The sequence below is a fragment of the Pezoporus flaviventris genome, unplaced genomic scaffold, assembly GCF_033815535.1.
Source record: "Pezoporus flaviventris isolate CSIRO_AGI_PZ_B2104156 unplaced genomic scaffold, CSIRO_AGI_Pfla_v1 ptg000121l, whole genome shotgun sequence".
Classification (NCBI taxonomy): domain Eukaryota; kingdom Metazoa; phylum Chordata; class Aves; order Psittaciformes; family Psittacidae; genus Pezoporus; species Pezoporus flaviventris.
Window position 1 is genome coordinate 1,441,858 of NW_026892669.1, and position 27,464 is coordinate 1,469,321.

Here is a 27,464-nt window from a genome sequence, read left to right on the forward strand (position 1 = left end):
AAATAAGCAATTTTATCCCATAACAATCACTTACTTCTTTCTTTATTACCCTGGAGGATAAGATTTTGTCTACAATTGCTGCATCTTCTTCACTTGGATTTTCCTATAAATGCAGGAAAACAATAACAGAAATTGCAGTAAATGCCCTCTATTCAAACTGATCAGGCTTAAAACCTTCAAGCACAAGTAGAAGATCAACAATAAAGGCAAATTTGACCTCTACCAGGAACATCCTCTTTAACATTCTGGGAATAAAATTTAAAAGCCAGGTCTATATCCAAAGATAAAGGCATGCTAAAGCACAATAAGACTGGCACTTCCAAAGAGCATCAGATGTGATGGTCACCTACCAAACACAATGTACAAGCAATGGTGATTGATGCTTTCCAGACACAGACTCACTGTGAATGCCCTGCTGTGAGCTGATCTGATGCAGTGGACATAACCAGAATTTCAGCATACATACACATTTGGGGCCTACAAGGATGCTGTGGAGGGACTCCTCATTAGGGACTGTAGTGACAAGAAAAGGACTGTGAGGGTGGTGAGACACTAGAATGGGTTGCCCAAGGAAGTTGTGAATGCTCCATCCCTGGCAGTGTTCAAGGCCAGGTTGGATGGAGTCTTGGATGACATGGTTTAGTGTGAGGTGTCCCTGCCCATGGAAGGGGGTTGGAACTGGATGATCTTAAGGTCCTTTCCAACCCTAACTATTCTACGATTCTATGAATAAGAACTCTAGGAGACATGTTAAAAAAGTAAATTAAAACAAAACCAGCATGTGTCAATTTAATAGGTTTACTCTGACCATAGATAACAAACATGCTGCAGAATCAGGCAGAGAAGGTCATGCTTGGGAATTTCAGCATGGCTTAGGTATGACACAGATAGGGGTTACCAAGGCTGAACATGTGGTTCCAGAGATAAAGAGCCAGTCTTCAAAGGCTGCTTCCAGTAAAGAGTCACCTTCCCTCTTTTCCAATTTGCTCCCAACTATGCTAGCTTTCTTCTTCCCTTACAACTTTGGCACTCCTCCTAAATTCTCATGAACACTTCCCCCCCCTTCTTTCCTGCAACTTTATTTACCTAGTATGGCTCGATTTTAAGTTTGATTACCAGAGCTGGAACAAGCTGAACAGTGAAGTATAAACCCAAAGGGGGCAAAAAAAGGGAGAAGTTTCCTTTTTAAATATTTCAGTAAGCAGAGACCCCATAGGCTCAATTAATTTTATACTTCTGAAAGTCATGATAATATTGGCATACAGCTTTTTCACACTATTTGAGATATACCTAGTCTTATCCTTAACTTCAGTTATGTTAACAAATATTTCTAACAGAAAAGAAAAAATAGTATATAAGCAATTTCTTCCAGTTTTCAAGATCTTAGCAAGATGCCATATTAAAAAAAAAACCCATGTCTTAGTAATAATGTTTTCCTTCAAAGTTATGACCTTTATTCACTGAACCACTGGAGACAAATGGAAAGCTCCCACTACAGACCAAGCCAGTTTTTACTTACAACAAATAATTGTAAAGGCTGTTCAGCAGGTAAAGGGGCAGAATTCTTTTTGATTTTCACAGAAACTTTAGCTGCTGCTTCCGATTGTTTTCCTCCTTCTTCAGCATACTTTTTCCTTTTAACTTGACGATTTGATCTTCTCTTCTGCATGCAGGAGAAAAAAAAATAAAAAATATAGGTCTTACCAAAAGCTTCCTCTAGCATGAATTGCAAGTTTGGGGACACTCTAAGCAATACTTTAGATTTATCTAAAGTCAAAGGCCAACATTTGGTAGAAAATATGAAGCATGTGAATCACAGAGGGATAGAAATAGCCATATGCTATTTGTGATCAATTCCCCCTCCCCCCCATTCCAGATAAACATTTGATACTTATATATTTAGAGTTCAAAAGCAAACATGGAACAATATTTTCAGAGTATGGAAACAAAGCTGATATACAGCAGATCTCCCATAGCATCAGTATTGCAACAGCAATTTCATAATGCAGTATAACAGCAGTGTGTTACCATACAATCCAATTATCTGTGTGAACGACAACACATACTGAAGTGTCTCTACTAAACACCAGTGCTATTAAAATCATGAAGATTTTCATTAGATCATATTGATCAGATTGCTGATTTTATGGCTAATAAAGTTTGTTGCTTAATGTATTTGCTTTTTCCACCTTAATCAAGATTGTTTAACAGCAGTATTTGGCTTGCTTTGCCATTTCTCTCTCTAATCTTCCACTCTTATTTCTGCAAGAATCTGAGGACAAGTTCCAGATGGAGAAATAATGTTCAGTCTAAGAAAGTAATTCCTCCTGACTCACTGTTTAAGTTTCAAAAACGTAGATTATTCAGATAATACACTTCCACTCCTCAGTATCAATACATTTAACCATAAGATTAATTTGTAAGTCTATTGGGTAAATAACAATAGCAGAATCAAACTAGTCAGCTAACATTTAAAAACACTGCAATCTGCTTTAGAGAATTATCATTGCAAAAATAAAATCAGCAAAGTAAACCAGTCAGTAAAATAATTCTATTGTGTTACACAGAAAAGTGTATTTTTGTTTGGAAAAAAAAAAAAGCCATTGCTGGTTGCAATACACTATAGTAATCGGGACAAAAACAAGTTGTGAATAGTACAAAAAACCAAAATCCTGTGGTCATACTACTTTCTACAGAGCAGATGCTAAGTAACAGTAAGATTGCAGCAGAGGAATTTTCTTTTTGACTGTTAAATTCAGCCCTTGATCTGGCTATACTTTAACAACTACATGTTGTAGAGTAGTAACACTACATACACACTAAAAACACTAGTATCACCATTCTTCTGGAGAATCCAAATATGTGAAACTACTCAACCAGCTTTCCAGATTAGCTGTTCTTCAATAAAAAGCGATTGTGTGTCATATTATAGTTAAATCAACAACAGCTTGCTGACAATAGATTTTTTTAAAATGACAGCTAAGAGGAGCAATGTATGTATGAATTACAAAAGAAGGATTAAGAACCAGGTTCAAGTTTCATTCATTATTTATTGAATTTTTGTAAACCTAATGAGGTTTAGAAACTGGCATTTTCAATCCTTCTCACTATGACTTTTCTTCAAGTATGAAGTGATTAACGAGTCATCAACAGATGTATGTTCTTCAACATATTAATACATACAGCCTTCTAGTATCTGAAGGGGGGCTATTGTGGGTGATAGAAATAGTTAACAAAATGGATCCAGGCGTTATCACCCTGGTCCGGTTTAAGCCTTGGGAATGGTAAAGAAAACACCAGGTGCTATTTCCCTGGTCGAGCCTAACCCTTGGGAACTGTAAAGAGAACAATGAAAGGTAAAGATCGGTTAGCAAAACAAAGCAGGCGGTTTGCAAGATAAAGCAGGATGTGCATCTCAAAGACAGACCAAACAGTGTGAATATTTGTAACCCTTAGCAGTTTTGCTAAATCGGGATGATAAAGGAGTAAAAGAGTGGAAAGTTACTGCTTAGCTCTTAGTGGACTATAAAAGGGATGCGAGATCCGTAATAAAGGTCTTCAGATTTCACCAGAGCTGGAGTCTGTCTTTGATACACAGGCTATAAAGATGCTGGAGATGGACTCTTCATTAGGAACTGCAGTGACAGGACAAGGGGTAACGGGTTCAAACTTAAACAGGGGAAGTTTAGATTGAATATAAGGAAGAAATTCTTTAGTGTGAGGGCGGTGAGGCACTGGAATGGGCTTCCTAGGGAAGTTGTGAATGCTCCATCCTTGGCGGTGTTCAAGGTCAGGTTGGACAGAGCCTTGGGTGACATGGTTTAGTGTGAGGTGTCCCTGCCCATGGCAGAGGGGGTGGAATTAGATGATCTTAAGTTCCTTTCCAACCCTAACTATTTTATGATTCTATGATTGTATAACCTGAGTTTGAAAAAACAGCCCTTTGTATTTCCCTGAGCTGAGAAGCATGGTCATAAACAAATGCTCTAAAGCACACAAGAAATAAATCAATGTATTTAAAGAAGATGCTTAATGCAAAACTAAGCATACAAAATGAATTGGGGAGAAAGAGACCTAAAATTGCTCCCCAGAGCATAGAAATCGACAGCTATTTCCCATAGGAAAAGAAAATAATGAAAATGTTAGAAAACTAGAGGGAATGAATTAATAAAACACAACAACTTAAAATTTTCCTGTTATGCTTCTCTCAAGCTCCTTCAAAGATAGATGGGGCAGTGGTGTGACATTCTGCAGTATAATTCTTTTTCTATCCCATGCCACCCCTTATTATCTCTACCTTCTGTTCCCTTCACACCAGAATTATGCAATTTGATCATACTCCCTGTCTATCCACAGTAGAATTAGAGACGACCCTTGTCATGCTAAAAATCAAATATCCCAAGCACCACAAGTGATGGGGGGGGGGGGGGGCAGGAACAAAAAAATACTTCAGTCTTTTGTATTGTATTTGTTGGTTTACAAATTTATACCTGATTGCAGAGCACTACTGATAAGTTACAGCACTTGAGAAAAAAAAACAACCTGCTTTCACCAATTTCAGTGTACTAAACAGACTTTCTATACCAAGACAAATTCCCTGAGAAATAAATAAATTCACATACCCTCCCAGTTAACCTTTACCTAAGACAAGCTATCTGGGAAACGGCTTCTGATCCTTTTCCTCCACACATTGTCATCTATGAAATACTAAAGGTAACTCGGTATCTCATTATCATCAAATAATGCGATCAGTTTTTACTCAACACTGCCTTGTTTTGAATAATGATTTAATCTCTGTGGATGAAATTGGCACAGGATAAAAACCTATGCATTTCCAGCATATAACCTTACTTTTAATGGAGTTTGCCCTAAAGGAAGAAAATTATAGTTCTGTTACATACACATGAACAGGATATAATCTCTTACAAACAGCTCATATTGTGCACAGTTATGCTACTATTATATCAGGGCAATGTATGAAATAAATGCAGAAAGAAAGTTACAAGGGAGATACTCCTCAAGGGAATGACTCCACCACTTTGATTCTTGATCTAACACTTGCTTTAGAAGTATTCCACAAGCAACTAGAGCTTATCAGCATATTGATCTTTGTTCCCTTCAGATACTGAAGATACTGAAGTGATACAACACTGCAAGAAACCAATTCTTTATGTTTTGACAGAAGCAGAGCTCATAAAAAATAGTAAAGTTTGAAACCAGACTTTTAAATGTTCTCAAGAGCCAGTTTCACTGAAAAATGTTCCTTCTATTAGGCAATCTATGCATTCTCCCCAGAAAGTCAGCCAAAGCAAAGGTCAGGTCTAACTGCTAGCTTAACAGATGAGTATTTACAGTCTCAAATCTATGGACTTCTGTACTGAAATGAAACAGATACAAGCAGAGCCCCAATGTCCCATTACAGACAGGGGACTCTAACCTGTAAGATTTTCTGACTTTCACCTTATTGCTTATAACATAAGGTTCTACCTATGAGAGAGAGAGCAGTAAGAGAGGAACTGCCACTGTGTCAAAAAGAACATAACTTTTTCTTTTGGGGGGGAAAGACCTGTAGAAATAACACCACATACAAATTTAAAAGTGAAAAATTCTGAGTACTTACCTGTGAATCTTCATCTTTTAATGGCCGCTGTGGAGTCTGCTTAGCATCAGACAATTCATCTGAAGATTCATTTTTTCTTTTCTTACCCAGTGTGATGATTAGCTTTCTGTTAGGAAAAAAAAAAAATAAAAAATCTAAGTGAATGCCATATACTAGTCTACTTAACTTCAAGATTAAAAAGTAACACCGCAACCACTAGCAATTCTGTTATTCTTAATATAAAATTCAGGAAGCACCACTGGCTGAAAAATGTATTTCAAAAGAAAAAGACACAAGTTTACAGTAGACAGTATTTTCTACTATTCTTACTGAATTTCTCTACAGGCAAGCAGTTACCTTACCCTTGCAAACTCTTCTGTATCATACACATTCAGAATCTATAAATGCATAAAAGAGATGCCAAATCCAGTATTTAACTGACAATGGTAAGCTTTACAAAGTTAACATGAACATCATCTGCAGATGAGGACAGTAAATGATTTATCATAAATAATTTGCCATTGCAAAATATACCTTATTTTTATTCAAAACAATTAGCTATGGACAACAAGCAAACATTATTCAAAGCTGTCTGACATGCAAAACTTGCATATTTAAGTCATTCATTCAATAGTAAAAATGAGGGAACCGCACAAATCCTTTAAGATATTAAAAAATAAAAGAGGCTGTATACAAAACGCCATAGTTTTATCCCTAAGAAACCTTAGAACCTCTCAGAAAACATTAAGCAGCAACATTGTGCTGAATAGTTAAATTCTAATGAAAAAGCACCAATTATCACTTTGTTAAGATTTAAAGGCTATGCTGTAAATCATGATACCAATGATTTGTTTTTAACTAAAGGGTATATTTTTTTTTCATATTTGAGATGTGCCAAATGCTCCTCTTGAAATATGTTTTCAGTGGCCTAATTGCAGAATGATTACAAACTGCCCAATAAAATCACAGCTAGTGTTGTCCATAAATATATATTTTATACCGTATCTAATCATCATATCTGTGCAGCAATCAAGCCTCTTCTGCCATTTTATGGAACAAATTAAAGACAAGTCTTTAGTCTTTATACAGACAATACAAGTTATTTTACACCAAATTAGCATCAAATATATTGGTCACCTAAAAAGTCACTGATGAGAAGGTAGTGGTTAAAACACTTTTATTTCATTTGCTTCTCTTTGCAAGTGTCCAAATAAAAGAACTATCACATATTTACTAGGCCCAAACTAACAGCTCAAACAGAAAAGGAAAATCTTAAATTACAAAAAAACTATGGATACTTTAAGTAACATGGCTTACAGAAGATTACATGCATATTTTCAGAAGCAATTAACACTTTCATTGGTTTTTAATATTTAACCACTAGGTATGTTCAGGGGAAAGGTTTAAAAAAAAACAAAAACAAAAACAAACCACCAAAACCACACACACACAAAAAAACCCACAACCAAAACAAAAAAGTTTCCACTGCCATATTTTTTACTTCTAGTACAAACTGAATGACACTAGCAACTGCACACTGAAATGAAGCTGCAGTAAGCATAATCACAGATCTGCTTAATCACAGAGCTGCTTGTTCAGAAGTAAATTCTGATCCTCAAGTCTTTGCTTTTCATTAAGTGTTCTCAGCTTAATTATTCCTTAGAAAACATGTTTCATAACTGCAGGAAATAATTTCAACAATTAACACACTAGTTTTCCTATTGTCTTCAAGAGTAGTTTGGGTTTTTTCTCCCCCCTCACTTTTCAATCTCTGATTAGTTGTTTTGTTTTGGGGTTTTATTTTTTAGACTATTGGATTCTCAGGTATTTTCCCAATATGACTCTTTCTGGTGACAAACTTGGATAAATCACTTTTCCAATTTTTATCTCACTTTGTTTCAAGGAATTAAAGTGTTACATTAGCATTTGTCAGCTAACATATTCCCAAGCGATGCAGACAATGCAAACTATGATTGAACTTCTGAGCTTGCTGTTAAATGGAACTGTGGATGCTAAAATTTAACATGGATTTAAAGGTAAACCTGATAAACTTACAAGTGAGAATTTCTTGTAAGACTGTTCATGAGATGGTACCTATCCCACAAAGTTCCTGGTTTGTATCTTTGGGAAAATATTAAGAGGTATCATGTATGATTTCCCTGTTCTTAAATTCTTCCCATTGCTTCTGACCATGCTGGAGAGAAGACACTAGGCCAGATAAAACTCTGGTCTCAACTGAGTAGGCACTCTAAACTTTGTCCGTATGTTAAGGGCAACAAGCTGGGCTGATCTGTACTTGTTCCTTGTTAATCTTTAAATTTAAATAACTGGACATAGAAGCATATTCAGTCCAGTGAACTCGCATGATTTAATTTTTAAATTATTATTTTTTGACCAATAAATGAGAATCCAAGTCTTCTCTTTGATTTGGAGCAAAGGCGTTAAAGGCCTGATAAATATACGGCATGTAGAGATGACTGTGAACGGGATACACATTTTGATTTTTAAATGAACAAGACCACTAACAACAAAGAAAAAGTATTCTTTCATTAAATAGGTGTTGAGATATAAGCCAAGCTGGAAGGGATCGCTGGAGGACATCTGGTTCCTACTCAATGCCAACTTCAGAGTTCTTTTATGGTGCTCAGTTCAGACAAGCTCTGCTTATCACCAAGGCTTACACCTCCCTAATGCAACCTATTCCAAATTTTGATCCGCTTTTGTGTAATGGTAGATTAAAATGCTTCATAAATGCATGGTGCTATGTTAAGCATTTGTATCTGTGCAACCATAGTTCATCCTCATTTCATGTGCTACTGCCTAATATTTTAGGCTCAGGTTCCTTTTGGATTCAAGAAGCACAGTATTATGGAAGGCCATAACTATTTTACTATGAGTTGCGGTGGCATTCATTGAATAGCAGAGCATTTTAAGGACTCTCTGTTTTAGAACATGGTCTTATTTTGTGATTAGACATTTTGCTTTGCACATTCCCCCCCCCCCCCCCCCATAGTTGTAATTCCCCCTTCTGTTCACCTCTCGATCTGCCCCAGAAGTCTTACACATAATATTCCACTTCTGTTGGCTTTTGTGCCTTATCTTCATCTTGTATTCCCTATCCCCCATACTTCTCTTCACAAGCATCTCCCTGAAATTTCTTAAACATCTTGTCTAGATGATGCAGATAAGAATACTTCCTCCTCTATACAGATATGGTGCCATTGAGAGGAATAAACACAGTTTCAGTTCTTTCTGATCCAGTGCTCAGAACCACAATGCTCCTTGCTATCAAAAGTTGCTGAATAGCAGTATGGTGCTAAAGTCATGCATTTCAATTATTAAAAACACAATCTGCCCATATTTTGGAAAAAAAAACCTCTAAAAATCTGCTACGTGAAAATGTTTTTCAGAAAAAGCTTGTAAACTGTACCAATCCTGTGAAAATTTTTCACCAAGACAGCAAGTTCTCTTGCCAATTTATAATTTCTACATGAAAGCATAAAGATCCTTGGCTAAAATCCCTTCTTACTCTCCAAAACAAACTGTTCTGAACAGAAATTATCTATTCTGCTTCTATGAAAAGGAAACACCATACTGCAGACACAGAATAAATAATCAGACTCCATTCCAATTTCACTCTCTTGCCTTTTTAAATCTAAAATGTATTATACCCCATATTACCTAGAAGTACTTTAACAATTAATTAGTGTAGATTTCTTCAACATGTATTTCCTTCTTCTGTAACCACAAACTAAAGACGCTGAGAGACTCCTATCAATGGGTCATCTTATGAGCCATTAGTGCTTTTGATCCTTAGCACAAGGCTCCTAACATGGTTTAGATCACAAAACTGAAAGACTTAAAAGTATGAGCAATGACACTAGGAATCTCTATGTGAGGAACACAACTTCTCTCTTATAAATTAAGAATCAGTAACAGCAGATAGAGAATGCAACAGAAGAACTGTCAGCACTTTAAACACCTTGAAAATTATGAAAACCAGATTTTTTTCCAAAGCCTTCCAGTTAGTCAACATGGGGGAGGGGGGGAAGAGAAAACCAGCAAATATGTATCAGGTGTGTAAGAAATAATAAGTATTGCTGGCCTTCAATACATGCCTTTAATACAACATTTTACTTTAATTTTTCCAAAACAGGGGATCACCAAGTAACTATTTGTGACCAAAGCCATCTCCCAGATATTTTATTTTGTAGTCAAAGCACTTTGTTATATTACCAGCAATAAAACTCCTGTTATCAACAGTATTAGTATTTCTTTATCACTAAAAACTTAGCTAAAAATCTTATCTACTAGCACTATACAAAGCAGATATTTCCTTGACAAGACAGTGTATCCTCTTGGAATGAGTTAAACTAGTGGTATAAAAACAGTTGCTCTTACCCTTTTAGCGTATGTTTAATAAATAATACTAACGCTAATATTAGCCACTGTCTCCTCCAGTTATACTTAGAATTGGTAACTGTTGGGATTGTGCACAGATTTTTAAAACACTCTTTGAGTCTTAATGGAACCAAGAGCCATTTCAAGCTCATATAACACCGGAATAATAATGCAAGAGAACAAACAATTATTTATTTGATTAGACCGCATTATTTTGCATACATATATTTTGCAGTAGTAGCTTAAAATTATGTCACTTAAGACCTAACTTATGCATCAAAACTAGAATCTGGGAGCAGAGGAAACATCACCAAGAAAGGACCTTAAAGCTCATCCAATTCCAACCCCTTGCCATGAGCAGGGACACCTTCCACTAGACCAGGTTAATCCAAGCCCCATCCATCCTGGCCTTGAACACTGCCAGGGATGGGGTAGACACAGCTTCTCTGGGCACCCTGTGCCAGGGCCTCACCACCCTCACAGGGAACAACTTCTTTCCCAGAAGGATGATAAAATTTGGAATTTGTGTGCCATTTCCAATCATGACAGAAGAAATTTACGATATAACAGATCAAAAAGATTCAATGAGCATCTCTTCCCTTTCAGCATAGCCATCATTTGCTCAACTTACATGAAACACAAAAGACAATACACATTGTCTTGCCTTACACGAAATTCACTTCAAGTTCTAGGCATTTAAACTTAAATGATACAGGATCAGTAGAACAGGCTAATCACTTCCTTCCCCCTGACCTTTCTGTCAGGGTCTTGGGTCCTGAAAATGCTCTTGTAAACAGTAAATATGAGACCTACTCCAAGGCAACAAGAACATTTACACATTCGAGTAGTAAACAGGATCACACACGACTTGCTGTATTTATTACTACATAATTTAAGGGCTGTTAAAAAAATTAAAAAATAAAAATTAAAAAATCCACCATTGTTATTCTGGCACATGAAACAATACAGCCATTTCTGATAACAGGAAAAAATTTGGAACTTAAGGACTACCCTGAACTCCTGAATATCAAATTCTTAGGATGTGTGGGATTTATTTATTTAAACTACATGGTGATTAAAAAAAACAAACAACAAAACCCAACCAAAACCTAAATGTAGGCAAATAATATTGTCCTTAACATCACCAGTGCAGAGCTACTGCTTTTCATCAGGACCACGGTATTTAACCTTATGTTTGAGTAGGTGGGAAAACATTGAGAGCTATAAAACCTAAATGCCAATCTACTTTTTTGATAAACAGAACGTTCACAAATTCATAATTCTTCTCTCCTTCACATCAAGCATAAAGAAGTAGACTTTTTAGTTTAGTTTAGTCAGTCTCACCAATGTGCCTGGAAAAAACTTGGAACAGATTCTCCTGGAAGGCAGGCTAAGGTGCATGAAAAACAACAAGGTGCTTGGTGACACCCAGCACGGCTTCACTAAGGGGAAATCCTGCCTGACCAATTTGGTGGCCTTCTATGATGGGGCTACAGAACTGATGGACAGGGGCACAGCAGTTGATGTCATCTACCTGGACTTGTGTAAAGCGTTTGACATTGTCCCGCATGACATCCTTATCTCTAAACTGGAGAGACATCAACTTGATGGATGGACCACACAGTGGATAAAGAACTGGCTGGACGGCCGCACGCAAAGAGTTGTGGTCAATAGCTCAACATCTAGTTGGAGACTAGTAATGAGTGGTGTCCCTCAGGGATTGGTGTTGGGACCAATCTTGTTCAAAATCTTCACCGGTGACATGGACAGTGGGAGTGAGTGCACCCTCAGACACCAAGCTGTGTGGTTCAGTTGGTACAATGGAAGGAAGGGATGCCATCCAGAGGAACCTTAACACACTCGTGAGGTGGGCTGATGCCAACCTCATGAAGTTTAACCATGCCAAGTGCAAGGTCCTACACCTGGGTCAGAGCAATCCCAGGCACAGCTACAGGTTGGGCAGAGAAGAGATTCAGAGCAGCCCTGCAGAGAAGGACTTGGGGGTGTTGGTCAGTGAGAAACTGAACATGAGCCAGCAGCGTGTGCTCACAACACAGAAAGCTAACCATATCCAGGGCTGCATCAAAAGGAGCGTGACCAGCAGGTCGAAGGAGATGATCCTGCCCCTCTACTCTGCTCTTGTGAGACCTGACTTGGAGTATTGTGGGCAGTTCTGGTGTCCTCAACATTAAAAGGACAAGGAACTGTTGGAACAAGTCCAGAGGAGGGCCATGAGGATGATCAGGGGACTGGAGCACCTCCTGTATGAAGACAGGCTGAGAAAGTTGGGGCTGTTCAGCCTGGAGAAGAGAAGGCTGCGTGGAGACCTCATAGCAGCCTTCCGGTGTCTGAAGGGGGCCTATAAGGATGATGGGGGGGGAACTCTTCATTAGGGACTGTAGTGATAGGACAAGGGGTAATGGGTTAAAACTTAAACAGGGGAAATTTATTTCCAAGATAAATGAAGACTTTTTATAGAATTGAGGTCCTCTCTTCCACTTCTTGCCCAATAAAAGCCCTTAAATGTATTATTTTAGCATGGTAGCATTTTTTTCCCCAAGATTGAGTCAGGACTTGTTTTAATATAAATAGAAAACCAATCTAGCAATCCACACATTTAAAGCCCCAGTCCTATTTTGACATCATAATTTCCAGGATATGCTAAGATTCGTTCAGAAATATTTTCTTAGGCATTTAAATAGGGAAAAAACCTTTAGAAGATTTGTTTAGCCTTCAACCTCCTTATTAGTTACTGGATTTTATTTTGTCCTTCTCTAAATAATATAGATTTTATTAATCACACAATTTTTTTAAACCACCTTTAAGAATACAAGTATAGCCATTTTCTAGTAAATATTCGTCTTGTAGAAGATCAATAGTTACATTTGCATAGAAAACAGCCTGGTAAGATTATTCTTTTTTAAAACATCAAGGCCTTCTTGCGATTATTGCTCTTCAAAACCACTAGCGTATTTTTTTTGCTAGGCAGGTAATATTTTATGTATTTGTGAAATAAAATAAAGTAGTCCTAACAACATAACACCATGAAGCTGTTTGGATACAAAAATGAAGTATGTGGATACCTCAAAGTATTTGATTTACTTTTGCCCATCAAAACACAGAAATTCTGTAAAATCTGTAATATGTGGCTCTAGAATACTCCCTCCACAGCTCTTTTAACAAGATCTGACTGCCAAATCTTTAGGTATGTGTCCCATATAGTTAAAGCAATACCTGGCAGCATAATTAACAAAAAAAAAGCTTGGATATTAGGAAAAATTCCTTCACAGAGAGGGTGATCAGGTATTGGAACAGGCTTCCCAAGAAAGTGGTAGAATCACCATCTCTGGAAGCATTCAAAAACTGTGGAGATGAAGTCCTCAGTGAGATAGTTTAGTGGTGGTTTTAGCAGGGCTAGGGTAGTGGTTGGACTTGATGATTTTAAAGGTCTTTTCCAACCTAGTTGATTCTATGATTCTATGAAAAGTGCTACTGGGCCATTAGCTGATTAAACCAATAAATAAAGGGGAGGCAAACCTTCACAGCTAAACGCAAGATTATGACATGTTAGCCATAATTAAATGGGAGTCTCCATACCAGCTTCATTGTACTTTGGATCAAGCACAAATATAATAGTTTAAATCATAGTTTGAGAAATATCTCTTGATGCTGTGTCATGAAAGCTTGGAAACTGATCCTAACCCATGTGCACAGCTAAGCATTTTATGAGAGAGAAAAAAAATGCTTAAGTATAAATCAAAGGTCACAGTTTATGTATTTTTTTCTGATTAAAACAAGTAAAAATATTATGGGAACCATGTCTTATATTGTAAGGATGGTGTTTTGGCAGGTTTTGTCCATTATCCAAAAGAAGGCATAGGAAGCACATTGAGGGCAATTCACATGCAGCTTCAAGAAACTGACCCTAGCTAAGCAACTGTGGGTAAGTTTTCTGATTAGACAGACCCACTCAGTTACAGAATGTAAACAAACTCAGAAACATGAAAGTGAAATCAACTTTGGAAGTGCACATTGAAACAAGGGGGAGCACAAAATTACAAAATGGAATATAGAAACCTTTAGAATTAGTTTTAAGCAATGTTAAGTTTGATGGCTTCGTAGCAGTAGCAATGGAAAATTACTGAGGTGCATGATACATAGAGAAAAAAAATAGAGTACAGCTAGAGAACATACTGAGAATTCTTGTACAAGATAAATCATTATAGTTGACATAGTTTTAAGAAAAACAGTCTAGAAGAACAGGATGCAAGGATAAGGAGTATCTGGGAATGGCAGGTGTCCAGGATGGGCTACAGTTAAACTGATAAGTAGGAGGACAGGAGGATTATTATGTCTCTGGTGCTAACGAACCAATTAAACTGGTATAAGCATCTACTGCGCATGCTTCAAAGCCTGTCAGAAGTGATGAAGACTGTTGGAAGAAGTAAACGACCCTCAGAGACCACCACCACAATTCTGTATGCATGCGGGGAACTTTCTGGAAAATGATGTAATCCATATGTAGCCTCATGAATATGTATGTATGCCCAGGGACTATATGAGGACAGCTTGTGTAGCAAGACAGAGACACATGTCAGGAGGAGCTATCCCCCCATGTCTCCTGGTGCTGCAATAAAGAACACCTGCTTGTCAGCTTGAAAACTTTGTTGGCAAGTTTGTTCCTGGAGTATGTCCAGGTCCCTGAGCAAAAGAAAGCCCACAAGTGGGTTTGCCTTTACCTGAAGCAGGAATAACCCAGTGTCCTGGGTTCAGCAGTAGCAGTCATTTTTCTCCTTCTTGGTAGCTGGTGTAGTGCAGTGTTTTGACTTTCAGCTTGGGAACAGAGCTGATAGCGATGTTTTGGTTTGGCCAAGGACTTTGTGAGCCTCATGCTCTGCCAGGGGGGAGGGGAAGCCAGGAGGAAGAAGAGACAGGACACCTGACCCAAACTGACCAAAGAGGTATTCCATACCACAGCACGTCATGCCCAGGATGTAACTGGGAGTTAGCCGGAAGGGCTGGGAGACTGCAGGGTTGGAGGAGGTATCGGTTGGAGCTTGGTGGGGCTTGGGGGGTGAGTGATCGGTCGGCTGGTGCTGAGGTGTTGTATTCTCTTCCCTTGTTATTTCCTTTATCATTATTATCATTGGTGGTAGCAGTAGTGATCTAAGTTACTAAACTGTTCTTATCTCAACCCGTGGGAGTTGCATTCTTTTCGATTCTCCTCTCCATCCCTCCGAGAGCAGGGGGAGGGCAAGAAAGGGGGGGGAAAGTGAGCGAACAAATTACCTGACTGGGTTTAAACCACGACACCCAGACTGTCTTCCCCAGGAAATTCTTTATGTGCACCACAGGAACCTTATCCCCTTTTATAGTATGGAAAAGTTCTGACTGGGCTGGGCCAGCCCCGTTGGCAGATCCTCTCTAGTTCTTTGTCTGCATAAGCTACCACCATCTTGCAGATATCACAGAAGCCACCTGCATTTCATGTACAATCTCCTCCGTTTTGTTCCAGGCATTCTGCTGGCAGTGTTTCACCGCTCCACGCTGCGATGCTGTCCAAACACTCTGACACCATAAAGTACAGCAAAACAAGAACCTTAGGCCCAGAACCCCAGCCAATAAACACTAAAACAGCAAATACCAGCTGTAAGGAAGGTACGACATGCTGAAACTGTGAGATCAAGAGCAACAACTTTGAGAGCCAATAAATCAGCATTGTGACAAGCAGTAACCTTAATTCTATAGGATAACTTCAAGGAAGTTGTTTACTTCAAACATGTAAGAAAAGCGGGGGGGGGGGGGGAGAAAAAAATAATTAAAAACCACCTCACACAGAAATGGGCTGATTAAAAGATCATTCATTTCTGTTGAGAATATGCATATGTATATGAGATTTAAATTTGGAGAGCTATGCCAGTTAATATTCCTGTTACCACAAAAGGATTGTAAAAAGTAAAAAAATCAGACTGTAGCTAAGATTTCCATTTCAAGTTCTGAGATACTTAACAATGGAAATTAGACACTCCTTTAAAAGGACACAAGAAAATTAGGTTAGCTCTAGAAACTGAATACGTGCCACCTACTCAATCCCTTGGAGCATTCTAGTGCCAAATGCCTTTCCAAAGCTTCTTACCCCACAGTATCCACCCAGCTTGACCCAGATGAGTCTGCAAAATTTTTAAGAGGGCAGATTAAATTGATATGAGCAAAGACAAAGTGCTTATTTTCCAATATGCACTTTACTTTTGATACATGCGATACCTGTAAGAATATTCACTTGCTAACAAGCTCATTTAGCTTCCAGTTCCTCCGTATGCAGTTTATCATGCACACCGTACTGAAGATACACGGCAAAATTGATAAAGACAGCACATATTGTATAGATAAGTTAATTTGGAGTCAGAACCAATAACAACACTAGATGAAAGATACTTTGGTCTTGTCTATGCTTCAAAGAAAGTACAGAATATTTTAGGATATTAATTTAAAATAATTCCTTTCAGAAGGACCATCCTAAAATAATTTTATCTAAAGAGAAAACAGAGCATTCTTAATGTTCCTGAATGAGAGAGTCCACACATGGACTTAATCAGGAAGAATTTTGTGTAGACAGTGGAGGAGAAAGAACATTTTATCAGTAAATAGTTTTCATTTTAATCAAGGATTTACAATCTGAAAGGAAGCAAGATGACATTTTAAACTACTTACCCAATTTTTGCTTTCTCTTTAATTCTGGATAAGGAACCAGATTTTGTTTCTTTGCTCTCCTTGTCCTTTGGTTTGGATTTTACTTTTCTACCCTTCTTTTCCTCTTTTCCTTCAGCTGAAACACTGGGGAAGTTTTCAGGACTCATTACTCGTGGAATATTTCTCTCTCCTCTCTCTTTTGCTTTTGCAATCGCTTCAGATATTATGCGATTTGCCTTCTCTTGTTTACTTTCCAAATCTATTTTTTTCTTCTGCTGCTTTTCTGACATTGCCTTCACCTGGGTATTCTGCAACTTAGTATATGCTCCCAAACCATCAGTCTTCTTGGACAAAGGAGGCTGTAGCAGGAGACAAAAGGAAATAAAATCACCTTATAAGAATATAAACATTTCCTGAAATAAAAAGGGCAAATGTTTTCAGTCTAGATATGCATTAAAAAAAAATACAAACAAACAAACCAACCCCAAACCCAACCACATTAAACTGGCAGGGGCTCACAGACACAAAAAAGAAGGAATTCTGTTGAATGGCATAGGTTTCAGAATAACTAAATCAACTGTGGGTATTCAACAACCAAGCCACATACTGAAAATCAATACAAAATATCATTCTAAAATTCTCTCAGCTTTATTTCTGTAGTTAGAGAAACCCATCCTTAACCTTCCCAGCATTTCCATATATTTGACACACAGCTCCAGTAAATGTTCTTCTCGAAAATCTGACAAAGCAAAGAACTCCCAAAGGTAACAGCATCAGTATTTTGCCTTTGGTGGCAAGATATCAGGACCACAGTTACCTTAAAGCAGATGGAACAGCTACAAGACTTAGCATTGAACAGATGCTTGAACAGAATCAAAATTAAAAAGCAAACAAGACAAAATCAAAACTAAAATTACATGCCTCCATACTCATAAGAAGATCAGAAAGCAATATTTCTTTCATTTAGATCAACATATGGTCAGTGACTTAGTTAGAAGATATAACTTGTCTTTACTAGCTGGTTTTTAATCATCATGCATTTCATCAATGTAGCATTGTTAAACACCACAAATGCAACATTCGGATTATCAGCCTCTCTCTAACCCTGCTAGGAGAGATATTTTTGCTTCCCTACCCTCCCTCTTAGAGGAATGGGAACAATTTCTTACGCAGACAAAATCCAGCAAGTAACACGTTATGTTCTCACCCGTACACACGCCTCTGCCTACAGCATGAAGAAAAACTACCGGAGATTTCCAAAGCCATTTTGTGGCCAAGTTCAGAGACCCTCGGCGGGTGCGTTTCCCCCGCAATGGGGCCTGGTGGCGGCAGCGAATCCCCCCGGGTTGACAGCAGCGCACGGTCTGCGGGTGCTGCCACCACTGGACCCGCAGCACAGCAGCCAGCTCAAAATGGCGATGCGGCATAGCTCCCACAGCAGCAGCCAGTAATAAGGAAGGTTATTCAATCCCATTAGCCTTTTAGCCCAAAGAACCCCTCCTCCTCCCACACATATTGGCTTCCACTTACCCTTCCTCTTGGCCTCTTCATTGAAGACATGTTTGGCATCAAGGGCTTGCCCTCTGCTTTTCAGCACCCCAGGCAGTGCTCAAGAGAAAAGTATTGAGAGAAGATTGCTAAACGGCCTATTTAGCGAGCTGCAGCCATGAAATGCACAACCCTCCACAAATACATATTGTGATTTACCAACATATTCCTCCCTGGGTGAACACAGGTCCACGGGTGCCAGAGCCGCCTGCCTCAGGAGGGGAGGGCTACCTGCTGCCACAGCTGGGCTCGGCACCCACGGTAACCACGGAGCCAGGTTCCAACAAAGCAAGGGAAGAAATGAATGCATCAAAATGCATCAGCACGAATATTAGAGATGTCGTTAAAAATACTGACTCCTGCAGAAGAAGGCCAGCAGATGGTGCTACCCGTTATTATTCCATTAGGCTCTGCAGTTTAACCCTGTCGTGGGTTTAAGCCCAGCCGGTAACTCAGAACCACTCAGCCACTCACTCACTCCCCCACCCCCCCGGTGGGATGGGGAGCACTCCCACAGATTGAGATAAGAATACTCCAGTAACTAAGGAATAATACAAAACCACTACTACAACTACTAATAATAAGGGAAATAACAAGGGGAGAGAATATAAAACAGAAAAGGGAAGGGGAAAAAAAAAAGCAAAAAAACCCCACAAGTGATGCACAATAACTCAAGTGATGCTCACCACCTGCCGACCAATACCCAGTCCGACCCAAACACCTATCTGCCCTTCTGGGTGACTCCCCCCAGTTTCTATACTGGGCATGATGTGCTGTTGTATGGAATACCCCTTTAGCTAGTTTGGGTCAAGTGTCCTGTCTCTGCTTCCTCCCAGCTTCCTGTGCCCCTTCTCACTGGCAGAGCATGAGACTGAAAAGTCCTTGATGGGAGTAAGCATTACTTAGCAACAACTAAAAATTCGGTGTGTTATCAACATTGTTCTCAGACTAAAGCCAAAACACAGCACTGCACCAGCTACTAAGAAGAATCTCATTACTATAATCTAGCTTGGCTTTACCCCTCTGCCTAAGGCCCATGGAAGCTTTGTGGTGAAGACCTCGGACATGTCTCAATAATAAACTCCTCTCCATCCCAAGGCTGGTTTCAACTGTTATTTTCAAAGATCAGACAAGTCTTTAAATATGTATTGTCAACATATTAAATAAAACAAAAAAGATATGACCAGGTTTCTTGAAAGTTTATTAATAAACAAGAAGGTTTTGACAACATCACTCCATCCTAGCAACACCCTTTAGTCTCTGAAACCCATTAAAGAAGAATGAAGATATGAAGATCAGGATTTGATTTGTTTTGCTTAATACATACTTATACTTTTGTGATAAATATATGTTTTTCCATAGAAATTTTAAATTACAGCAAGGATTTTAAGATTAAGATTAGGCTTAATCAGAACTTCTATTTAAGATTAATTTCAAAATGAAGTTCATTGTCCATTGAAAACACTAGTGGTACCAATACATTAAATGGATTTTCTTATCAATACCATTTAAACTCAAAGATCTTTCTGTAAACATGCATCTTAATCATAAGGACAATTATTAAATTTTAATTTTACTTTAGAGAACTCTAGCCAAGATACTGCTACATCATAGCATCTATAAATCATTGCAGTGATTTATCTTTTAAGGTTATTATTTCATAATTTAGTAAAAGTGCTAAATCACATACTAATTTGCATTTTGAGATCAGCTAACCAAAAAAATATTCCTAATGTACTCTTGGTATAATGTCAGCTCTAAGGCAAACACTACAAATGCCAGCATGGCTTGGGGATTTTTAAAAGAAATTAGTATGTCCTTGAACATTCCTGATCCAGAAACAAAAAAAAAGCCTCCACCTAATAATTAAGTGGGCAATACAGTAATCATGGCTTTTTCATAAGTCTTTTGGAATAATCTACCTAGGTATTTTATTTCTTTAAAGCAAAGTTTCTTACACTACAGAGCTCAAAGCTGCCTCTCAAGTTATTCCTCGACAATTATTACTTCCTTAATGTGGAACTGCAAGTATATTTCTGAGGCTGACCCTCTGCTTCTTACTCGGCACTAATGGTTCAATTTTTAAGTTGTCTCCTCCACTGTACAAACAATAAGCTATGTTAGAAAAACAAGAATTTTTTTTTCTTAATTTTGCTCTCACATTTCTAAGAATATGGAAATGGTGCAGGAAGCCACCAGCCAGCCATTCTAAGCTAAATAAAGCTGTAATGAAACCTTCAAGGAAGTCACCATTGCAACAAAAAACAAAACTGGAAAACAACACAAATGTCTGAGATCAGAAGAAACACTACAGAAGACAATATCTGCATGTATTTAGCAACCAAAGCAACAAAAATCACATAATTCAGCAAAGATCTTTCATTCTGATAATCATTTTATGCTTCCAAAAAATGTGTGGCTATAAAAAAAAGTTAGTTATGCACACCAAAACCAACATGAGAGGCTAAATAGCATCTATAACAAAAATGACAAAATTTTTTGCCAAGCCAAAAATACCCCTCCCCCTTACTGAGAGGGAACAAAGATCAAACATTTTGAAGGAGCATATCCTTTCATCAACTGCTTACAAACTTATTCCACTACCAGCAGTAGGAAAGTAATACTTAACTGCCAAATACATAGGAGAAGGTACGAAGAAAAGAGTGAGGCAGCCACGTATTTAAAAACTAAAGATTTGGAAAAATATATTTTCACTTCTCCTTCTTAGTAGCTGGTGCAGTGCTGTGTTCTTGACTTTCAGCCTGGAAACAACGCTGATAACATAGTTTTTTAGTTGTTGCTAAGTAATGTTTAGTCTGAACAAGGACTTTCTGAGTCTCATGCTCTGCCAGGGAGGAGGGGAAGCCAGGAGGAAGCAGAGACAGGACACCTGACTCAAACTAGCCAAAGGGGTATTCCATACCACAGCACATCATGCCCAGTATATAAACTGGAGGCAGTTACCCGGAAGGGCTAGTTCGCTGCTCGGGTCGGGCTGGGTATCGGTTTGGCAGGTGTTGAGCAGTCGCATTCTCATCCCTTGTTATTTCCCTTATCATTATTATTATTGGTGGTGGTAGGAGTGGTTTTGTGTTATACCTTAGTTACTGGACTGTTCTTATCTCAACCCGTGGGAGTTGCATTCTTTTGATTCTCCTCCCCATCCCTCTGGGATTGGAGGGAGGAAGGGGGGGAGTGAGCGAGCAGCTGTGTGGTTCTGGGTGGCCGGCTGGGCTTAAACCATGACACACTTTTCATGGTTGCAGGGATAACCATCCAAATATAGCTGAACATAAACCAATGCAATGTTGTCTTGAATCTGCACAGAGAGCTCTCCAGGGTATCTGCTGCTGCTAATAGCTTTGCCAAGCAGCAGCCGAGTGCACTGAACAAGCCTCCCATCAGTTCCCCACTGCTCTCTGTAATTCTGCTAGTAGCAGGGAAATTGTCAGGAATCACATCCAATTCACACTGCTGTTGCTGCCTGCAAAAGCCATTAACAGCAGCAGGTATAGACCATACTGCTGTTCACATGGAAGAGCTAGCTCTAAAAATTACTAAGGGTGGAACAGATAAGTCAACAGCTGTAGGTTTCCTCACATATGCCCTGATTCACTGCAGCCAGGGAAGCATCTTCTCAGCAGTTTTCAAAAATTTGACATGCTGTCTTACAGGGGGCAAAGGTGCACTACACGTCTGCATGACATCTTAATTAAAAAGCAATAAAGTTACCAGATAATGCCAAGAGACAAAATCATGATAGCAGTCTTCCCAATAGCTCCAGTACTCTCCTGAGTAGGCTTTTCATAGAAAGGCATTTCTTCAACATTTTGTTGTGGGTTGTGTAGGACATGCATTTGAAGACCTTCACAGTATTTCCCACAGCAAGGACAAATCACTGTCCTCAGCATTTACAGCAGCTGGGATTTTTCCCCTTGAAGGCCCAAACCCATTTTAATTTGCTCCACAACAACTAGTAGTTTCTTCATGTCCTCTGCATTTCCCTACAAAGGAAGTCCCAAGAAGTAAAGTTTCACATAGAAAAAGCTTCTACATCCTTGAAAATCTTCCCAAATCTTGCCTTACCTGTTCCATAAGTAAAATATTGCTTCTACTTTAAGAACACCTTTCTTAGAGAAATTTTACTTTCAATTCTGTGTATGCACGGAATCTTTAAGACTATCTATCCCAAGTTGCATCCATTCTTAATATACTCTAAGGACTGGCAATGCCTTTCCCTATAATTTTAATGAGTCACACATTTGTGATTTAATTATATAAAGCATTTTTTTTAAATAATGATTTTTCACTTGTGAATCTTCTCATCCAAACACTAGCTATCACTAAGAACTATATTCTGACCCTAAGTAGTACAACAATAGAAAGCTAAGGTTCACATTTGCAATGCCTTGAATGATTCGTTACTTCTACTGGTAGTAGCACACCCCTGCAGGAAGATGAACATACTAAGCACCATATGCCTTGAGAGTATAAGAAGTCTACCAGGTCCTTAGGAAAAATCAAGATGACCTTGACATCAACTCCATTGAAAGCAGCTAAAATTAGCACCTGGAAACCTGATCTTCATGCAATACCACATCATCTTTGTCCATGTTAATTACTAAAACAAGAAATCCCTTTGTGCAAGTCAAGTCACCAAAACATTATCAATATTACAACCATAATAAAAATAAATTAATCACATAACTAATGATAATTGATACTTTGGGGTTTTGTCCAAATTAGCTTCTCATTTTTTCACATTATAATCACATCAGAATTTGAAAACTGCAGTTGCTTTGAAGCTGCTGCAGTGAGAAATGTTAAAGGAATAACCATTCATCATCTGAGTTATAAAATTGTATTTAGGAATGCAACAAAAAAATTTATGAACTTTGTGACTTCTGAATTCCATTCTAGTACTCTGAACTTTTTTCCTCTAGAATAGTCTGCATAAATAACTCTTCCAGTGATTTTTTTTTTAATGGCAGTTTAATAATCAAAAACTGTACCTATTAAAAATAAAAAGGCAAGCTCACACCCTTGACAAGAGACAACCTGTAGAAAACCCCTTACAGTATGAATGTGTCATACACACCCCCCCATGCATGCAGAAAGGGGTGTCCTTTGCTGAAGGGCAACCCCAGCAAAAGAAGTGGCTTTCTTTGGACTATATACTGAAATAAGATCTCCATGGTTAATCAAGCTGTTTCTGCACAACTGATGGGAAGATCACTTAAACATGCAAAAGGGTTTCTATTCTCCAGAAAAGTGCCTATTTCCCCCCCCCGGAGTGCCTTCTGAATTGCTTTTTACTTCCTTGTTCAACAGTTGCCCCACACCATCTGTGTTGATTGCTCTACAAAGCCACTAGCACTAGCAAATGAAGATCCAGCAGGTTACATCATTTCTCTGTTCTCTTTGTTGCATATATGGAACTATTAGGAAAGCCAATGAAGCATTCCAAACTGTGGTTCTTTCAATATGCTACTAATACTTTTCCTTCTTTTTATTGCTTATCATCATTACTAATGAATGTTTCAGTGTTTAAAGGATAGAGAATCTCAAGACATACATATGTGAGACTTAACCCAAATTAAAAAAGATGTGTTACAGACAAATTAAAAACAAAAAAGATACAGGGAGAGGGGGAATATCTTTTCCATCTTCTGTCGTGGTTTAAACCCAGTCAGGTAACTCGTTCACTCGCTCCCCTCCTTCTTTCCCTCCCCCTACTCCCGGAGGGACGGAGAGGAGAATCGAAAAGAATGCAACTCCCATGGGTTGAGATAAGAACGGTTTAGTAACTAAGGTATAACACAAACCGCTACTGCTACCACCAATAATAACAATGATAAAGGAAATAACAAGGGAAGAGAATACAACATCTCACTACCAGCCAACCGATAACTCACCCCCCCAGCCCGACCAAGCTCTGACCGATGCCTCCTCCAACCCCACAGTCCCCCAGCCCTTCCAGGTAACTCCCAGTTACATCCTGGGCATGACGTGCTGTGGTATGGAATACCTCTTTGGCTAGCTTGGGTCAGGCATCCTGTCTCTGCTTCCTCCCAGCTTCCCCTCCTCCCTGGCAGAGCATGAGGCTCACAAAGTCCTTGACCAAACCAAAACATCATTGTTATCAGCTCTGTTCCCGAGCTGAAAGTCAAAACACTGCACTGCACCAGCTACCAAGAAGGAGAAAAATGACTGCTACTGCTGAACCCAGGACAATTTTTTATCTGCAATGTTGATAAATGAATGGCTAACAACTACAGCAGCATGTCCAGGCAACAGTTTTTATATGTTTAATAGTCAGTTCAGAATGTAAATTTGGTTACTGTGATTTGTACTCACAAGGCATTTAACACCAAGTTTGTGACTAAATTTCAAATTTACATGGAAATGGAAACATTAATGTAAAGGTCAGCAACATTAAACTAGTCACATTTCTAAGATGAAACCAGTACCTGCTTTGCACATCAACACACTATATGTGGGGTTTTGTTTCTCATCTAAGTACTACCATTTGTAAAGGTAAAAGAAAGGGGGGGGGGGCTTGATATAAGAAAAGCTAGTGCCTGGAAAACATAGAGTTAAAGTACTTTTTAGCTTAACTTAGGTTGTAGAAAGAGAACAATGTTTATGTTGTAAGACTGTGGAATGTAGTGGCCGCACTAAACATGAGTTAATTGTTTCACACTAGTCTTCCAAAGTATCTTTGGTTTTGAAGAACAATGTTTGTGTTGTAAGTCTGTGGTGAGATAACAGGATTTAGTGGCCCCACTAAACATGAATGAGTTATTTCACACCATCCTCCTACTTATCAGTTAGTTTAGAGACAGAGCCTCCCAAACATCTGCTAGCTTGGGATACTCCTTGTCTGCCCATCCTGCAATAAATTTTGCAGGAAGGTCACACTGTTTTAAATCTTTGCTAGTTATCAGAAGAATTACAGATATGGCTGGTTTCAGCTAGTTTTGTGATTACTGGGGGGTCCAACTGTGCCAAAGGTGAAAAGTACACTGTGAGGAAGACTGCATACTTCATCTTGAAGACCCCTACTCACAAGAGGAAGACTGCTTACTTCATCCTCAAGACCCCTGCCCACAAACACCGGAGAGCAGTGCGCAGATGCCAAGAGGAGGGGACTTATGATAATAAGTTCCAGGAGTTAGTTATAATATTCCCTGCCTATATGGGGGAATTATGAATATGCATGTAACTAATGTAATAGTGAAAGTATATAAACCTGTAACAAATGCTAATCACTTGCGCCTCTGGCTATGGTCATGCCCCCAGTGCTGTTGCTTTTGCTTTATTGACTTTGTCCCTCAATAAAACCTTGTTATCTTGTTTAGAGGAGTGAGTTCGTATTTCACACAGATGTAGCAGTGATATGAATAAAAAGGGCAGACAAATGTCTATCAGTATTGTGCACCATGTTATTGCTTTTCAGCTATCTACAGAGCTCCAAATAGTAAAGTAGCAAAAAGCTCCAAATAGTAAAGTAGCAAAAAGCTCCAAAGGCACCAGTGGACTTCTTCCTAATGCTCCTCAATCTAAGCCATGCCTATGTCAACTAAAATCCATGCCAGTCTACAAAATGCCACACATTTTTAAATTTAAGAGAGTAATGCAAAGCCATAGCCTATTTCCCCTCCCAATAGGATGCTTCTTCACTGGACACGCAGACATCATGCAGTTACTGTATTTGATATTAACCTAAGTATAACATGACATGTAGCTAAGTTTGTTCACTACAACTTCATTAAACCTCACTGGCTGTGCTAAGGAAACATATTATTAATACCTTCACCTGACTGGCCTCTTTACCAAGTTGCCTGATCTAAAACAAAACAGATAATCATAAATTCTTTGACTAAAGTCTTAGGAGAAAGATTTAGCTTTAAAATATTCAGCTAGCTTGTTTTTCAGCTCTCAGGTTACAGTTATCCATATACACTTTTCCTGGGATAAAAGGGATGACTGGCCAAAGTGAAAAGGCTTATTTTTATAAACCATTGAAATATCAATTGGAAAAACAATGGGCCATTCATAACTTATATATGCCAAACTCCCAAAAGCTCTTCTAGGGAGAGATTTATTGGAACACTTGGAAGTGACCATTACTTTCAAAGGAGGCAAGATCACTTTAAAAGTAAATGACCAACAATATATAAAAATGTTAAATTTAGTTTTGGTTACTAACTGTGTCAAGGAAGAAGTCAGGGAAAATATACTGGATCAGATATTCCCAGGGGTATGGGATACGAACATACCTGGAAGGGCCAAAAATGCACCCCTGATATAGATTAAGCTCAAGGAGGGAAAACAAACAGTCAGAATTAAACAATACCCCCTGAACAAGGAAAATAGGGAAAGAAGTCACACAGCAATTGCCTACAATTAAGACTGCTAAAGGAGTGCCAGTCTGATTTTAACACCCTTATTTTACCTGTTCGTAAACCTGACAGGCCATACCGAGTGGTACAGGACTTGCGATCTGTTAACAAAATAACTGAGGATCTTTACCCTGTGGTAGCAAATCCATATACCCTATTAACATGCTTGACACCAGAGCTAACTTGGTTTACTGTTTTAGATATGAAAGATGCCTTCTTTTGCCTCCCTCTCCACGAAGCCAACAAAAAAAAATAAATCTTTGCATTTTAATGGGAAAGCCCTAAGAGTGGGCGCAAAACCCAGCTCACATGGACAGTGCTGCCTCAGGGATTTAAGAACAACTTTCAAAAGACTTAGAGTCCTGAGAAGCCCCACTGGAAGAAGGGAAGTTATTGCAGTACGTAGACGACATCTTAATAGCCATCCAGACAGAAGAGGCCTGTGTTGCCTGGATGGTAAGCCTCTTAAATTCTCTGGAACTCCAGGGATATAGGGTATCCAAGAAAAAGCCCAAATAGTAAAAGAAAAATAATTTACCTAGAATATAAAATTAATGCTGAACAGTGAACACTGGGACAAGACCAAAAAGAGACAATAGATCAAACGCCAAAACCCCAGACGGTGAAAGAATTATGGATAATGTAGATTGTGAATCTACAATTCTAAACTAATTGTTAAGCCTCTATATGCACTAATCATAAAAAAAACAGTAAGAATCTTCAGTGGACAAAAGAGGCCACACGGGCCTTTGACCAGCTGAAGAATGCTCTCATGTCAGCTCCAGTTCTAGGACTTCCAGATGAGAGTAAACCATTCTTTC

At 38.6% G+C, this 27,464-nt stretch overlaps 1 protein-coding gene across 2 annotated transcripts in view; it reads right to left on the bottom strand.

Moving 5' to 3' along the window:
- LOC133282381 (chromodomain-helicase-DNA-binding protein 9-like) overlaps positions 1 to 18,548 on the bottom strand; it is a 75,934-nt gene extending 57,386 nt beyond the window's left edge. Inside the window, exons 1-5 of one of the 2 annotated variants that reach the window (XM_061478403.1) lie at positions 18,221 to 18,548; positions 16,712 to 17,049; positions 5,621 to 5,726; positions 1,520 to 1,663; positions 35 to 103 (exon numbers count right to left, since the gene is read on the bottom strand). In XM_061478403.1, coding sequence (XP_061334387.1) covers positions 35 to 103; positions 1,520 to 1,663; positions 5,621 to 5,726; positions 16,712 to 17,049; positions 18,221 to 18,259 — 696 coding nt within the window. In that variant the 5' untranslated portion in view covers positions 18,260 to 18,548. The remainder of the gene's footprint in view (positions 1 to 34; positions 104 to 1,519; positions 1,664 to 5,620; positions 5,727 to 16,711; positions 17,050 to 18,220) is intronic. The other variant, XM_061478402.1, reaches the window with a different exon arrangement.
- Between the last annotated feature and the right edge of the window lie 8,916 nt (positions 18,549 to 27,464).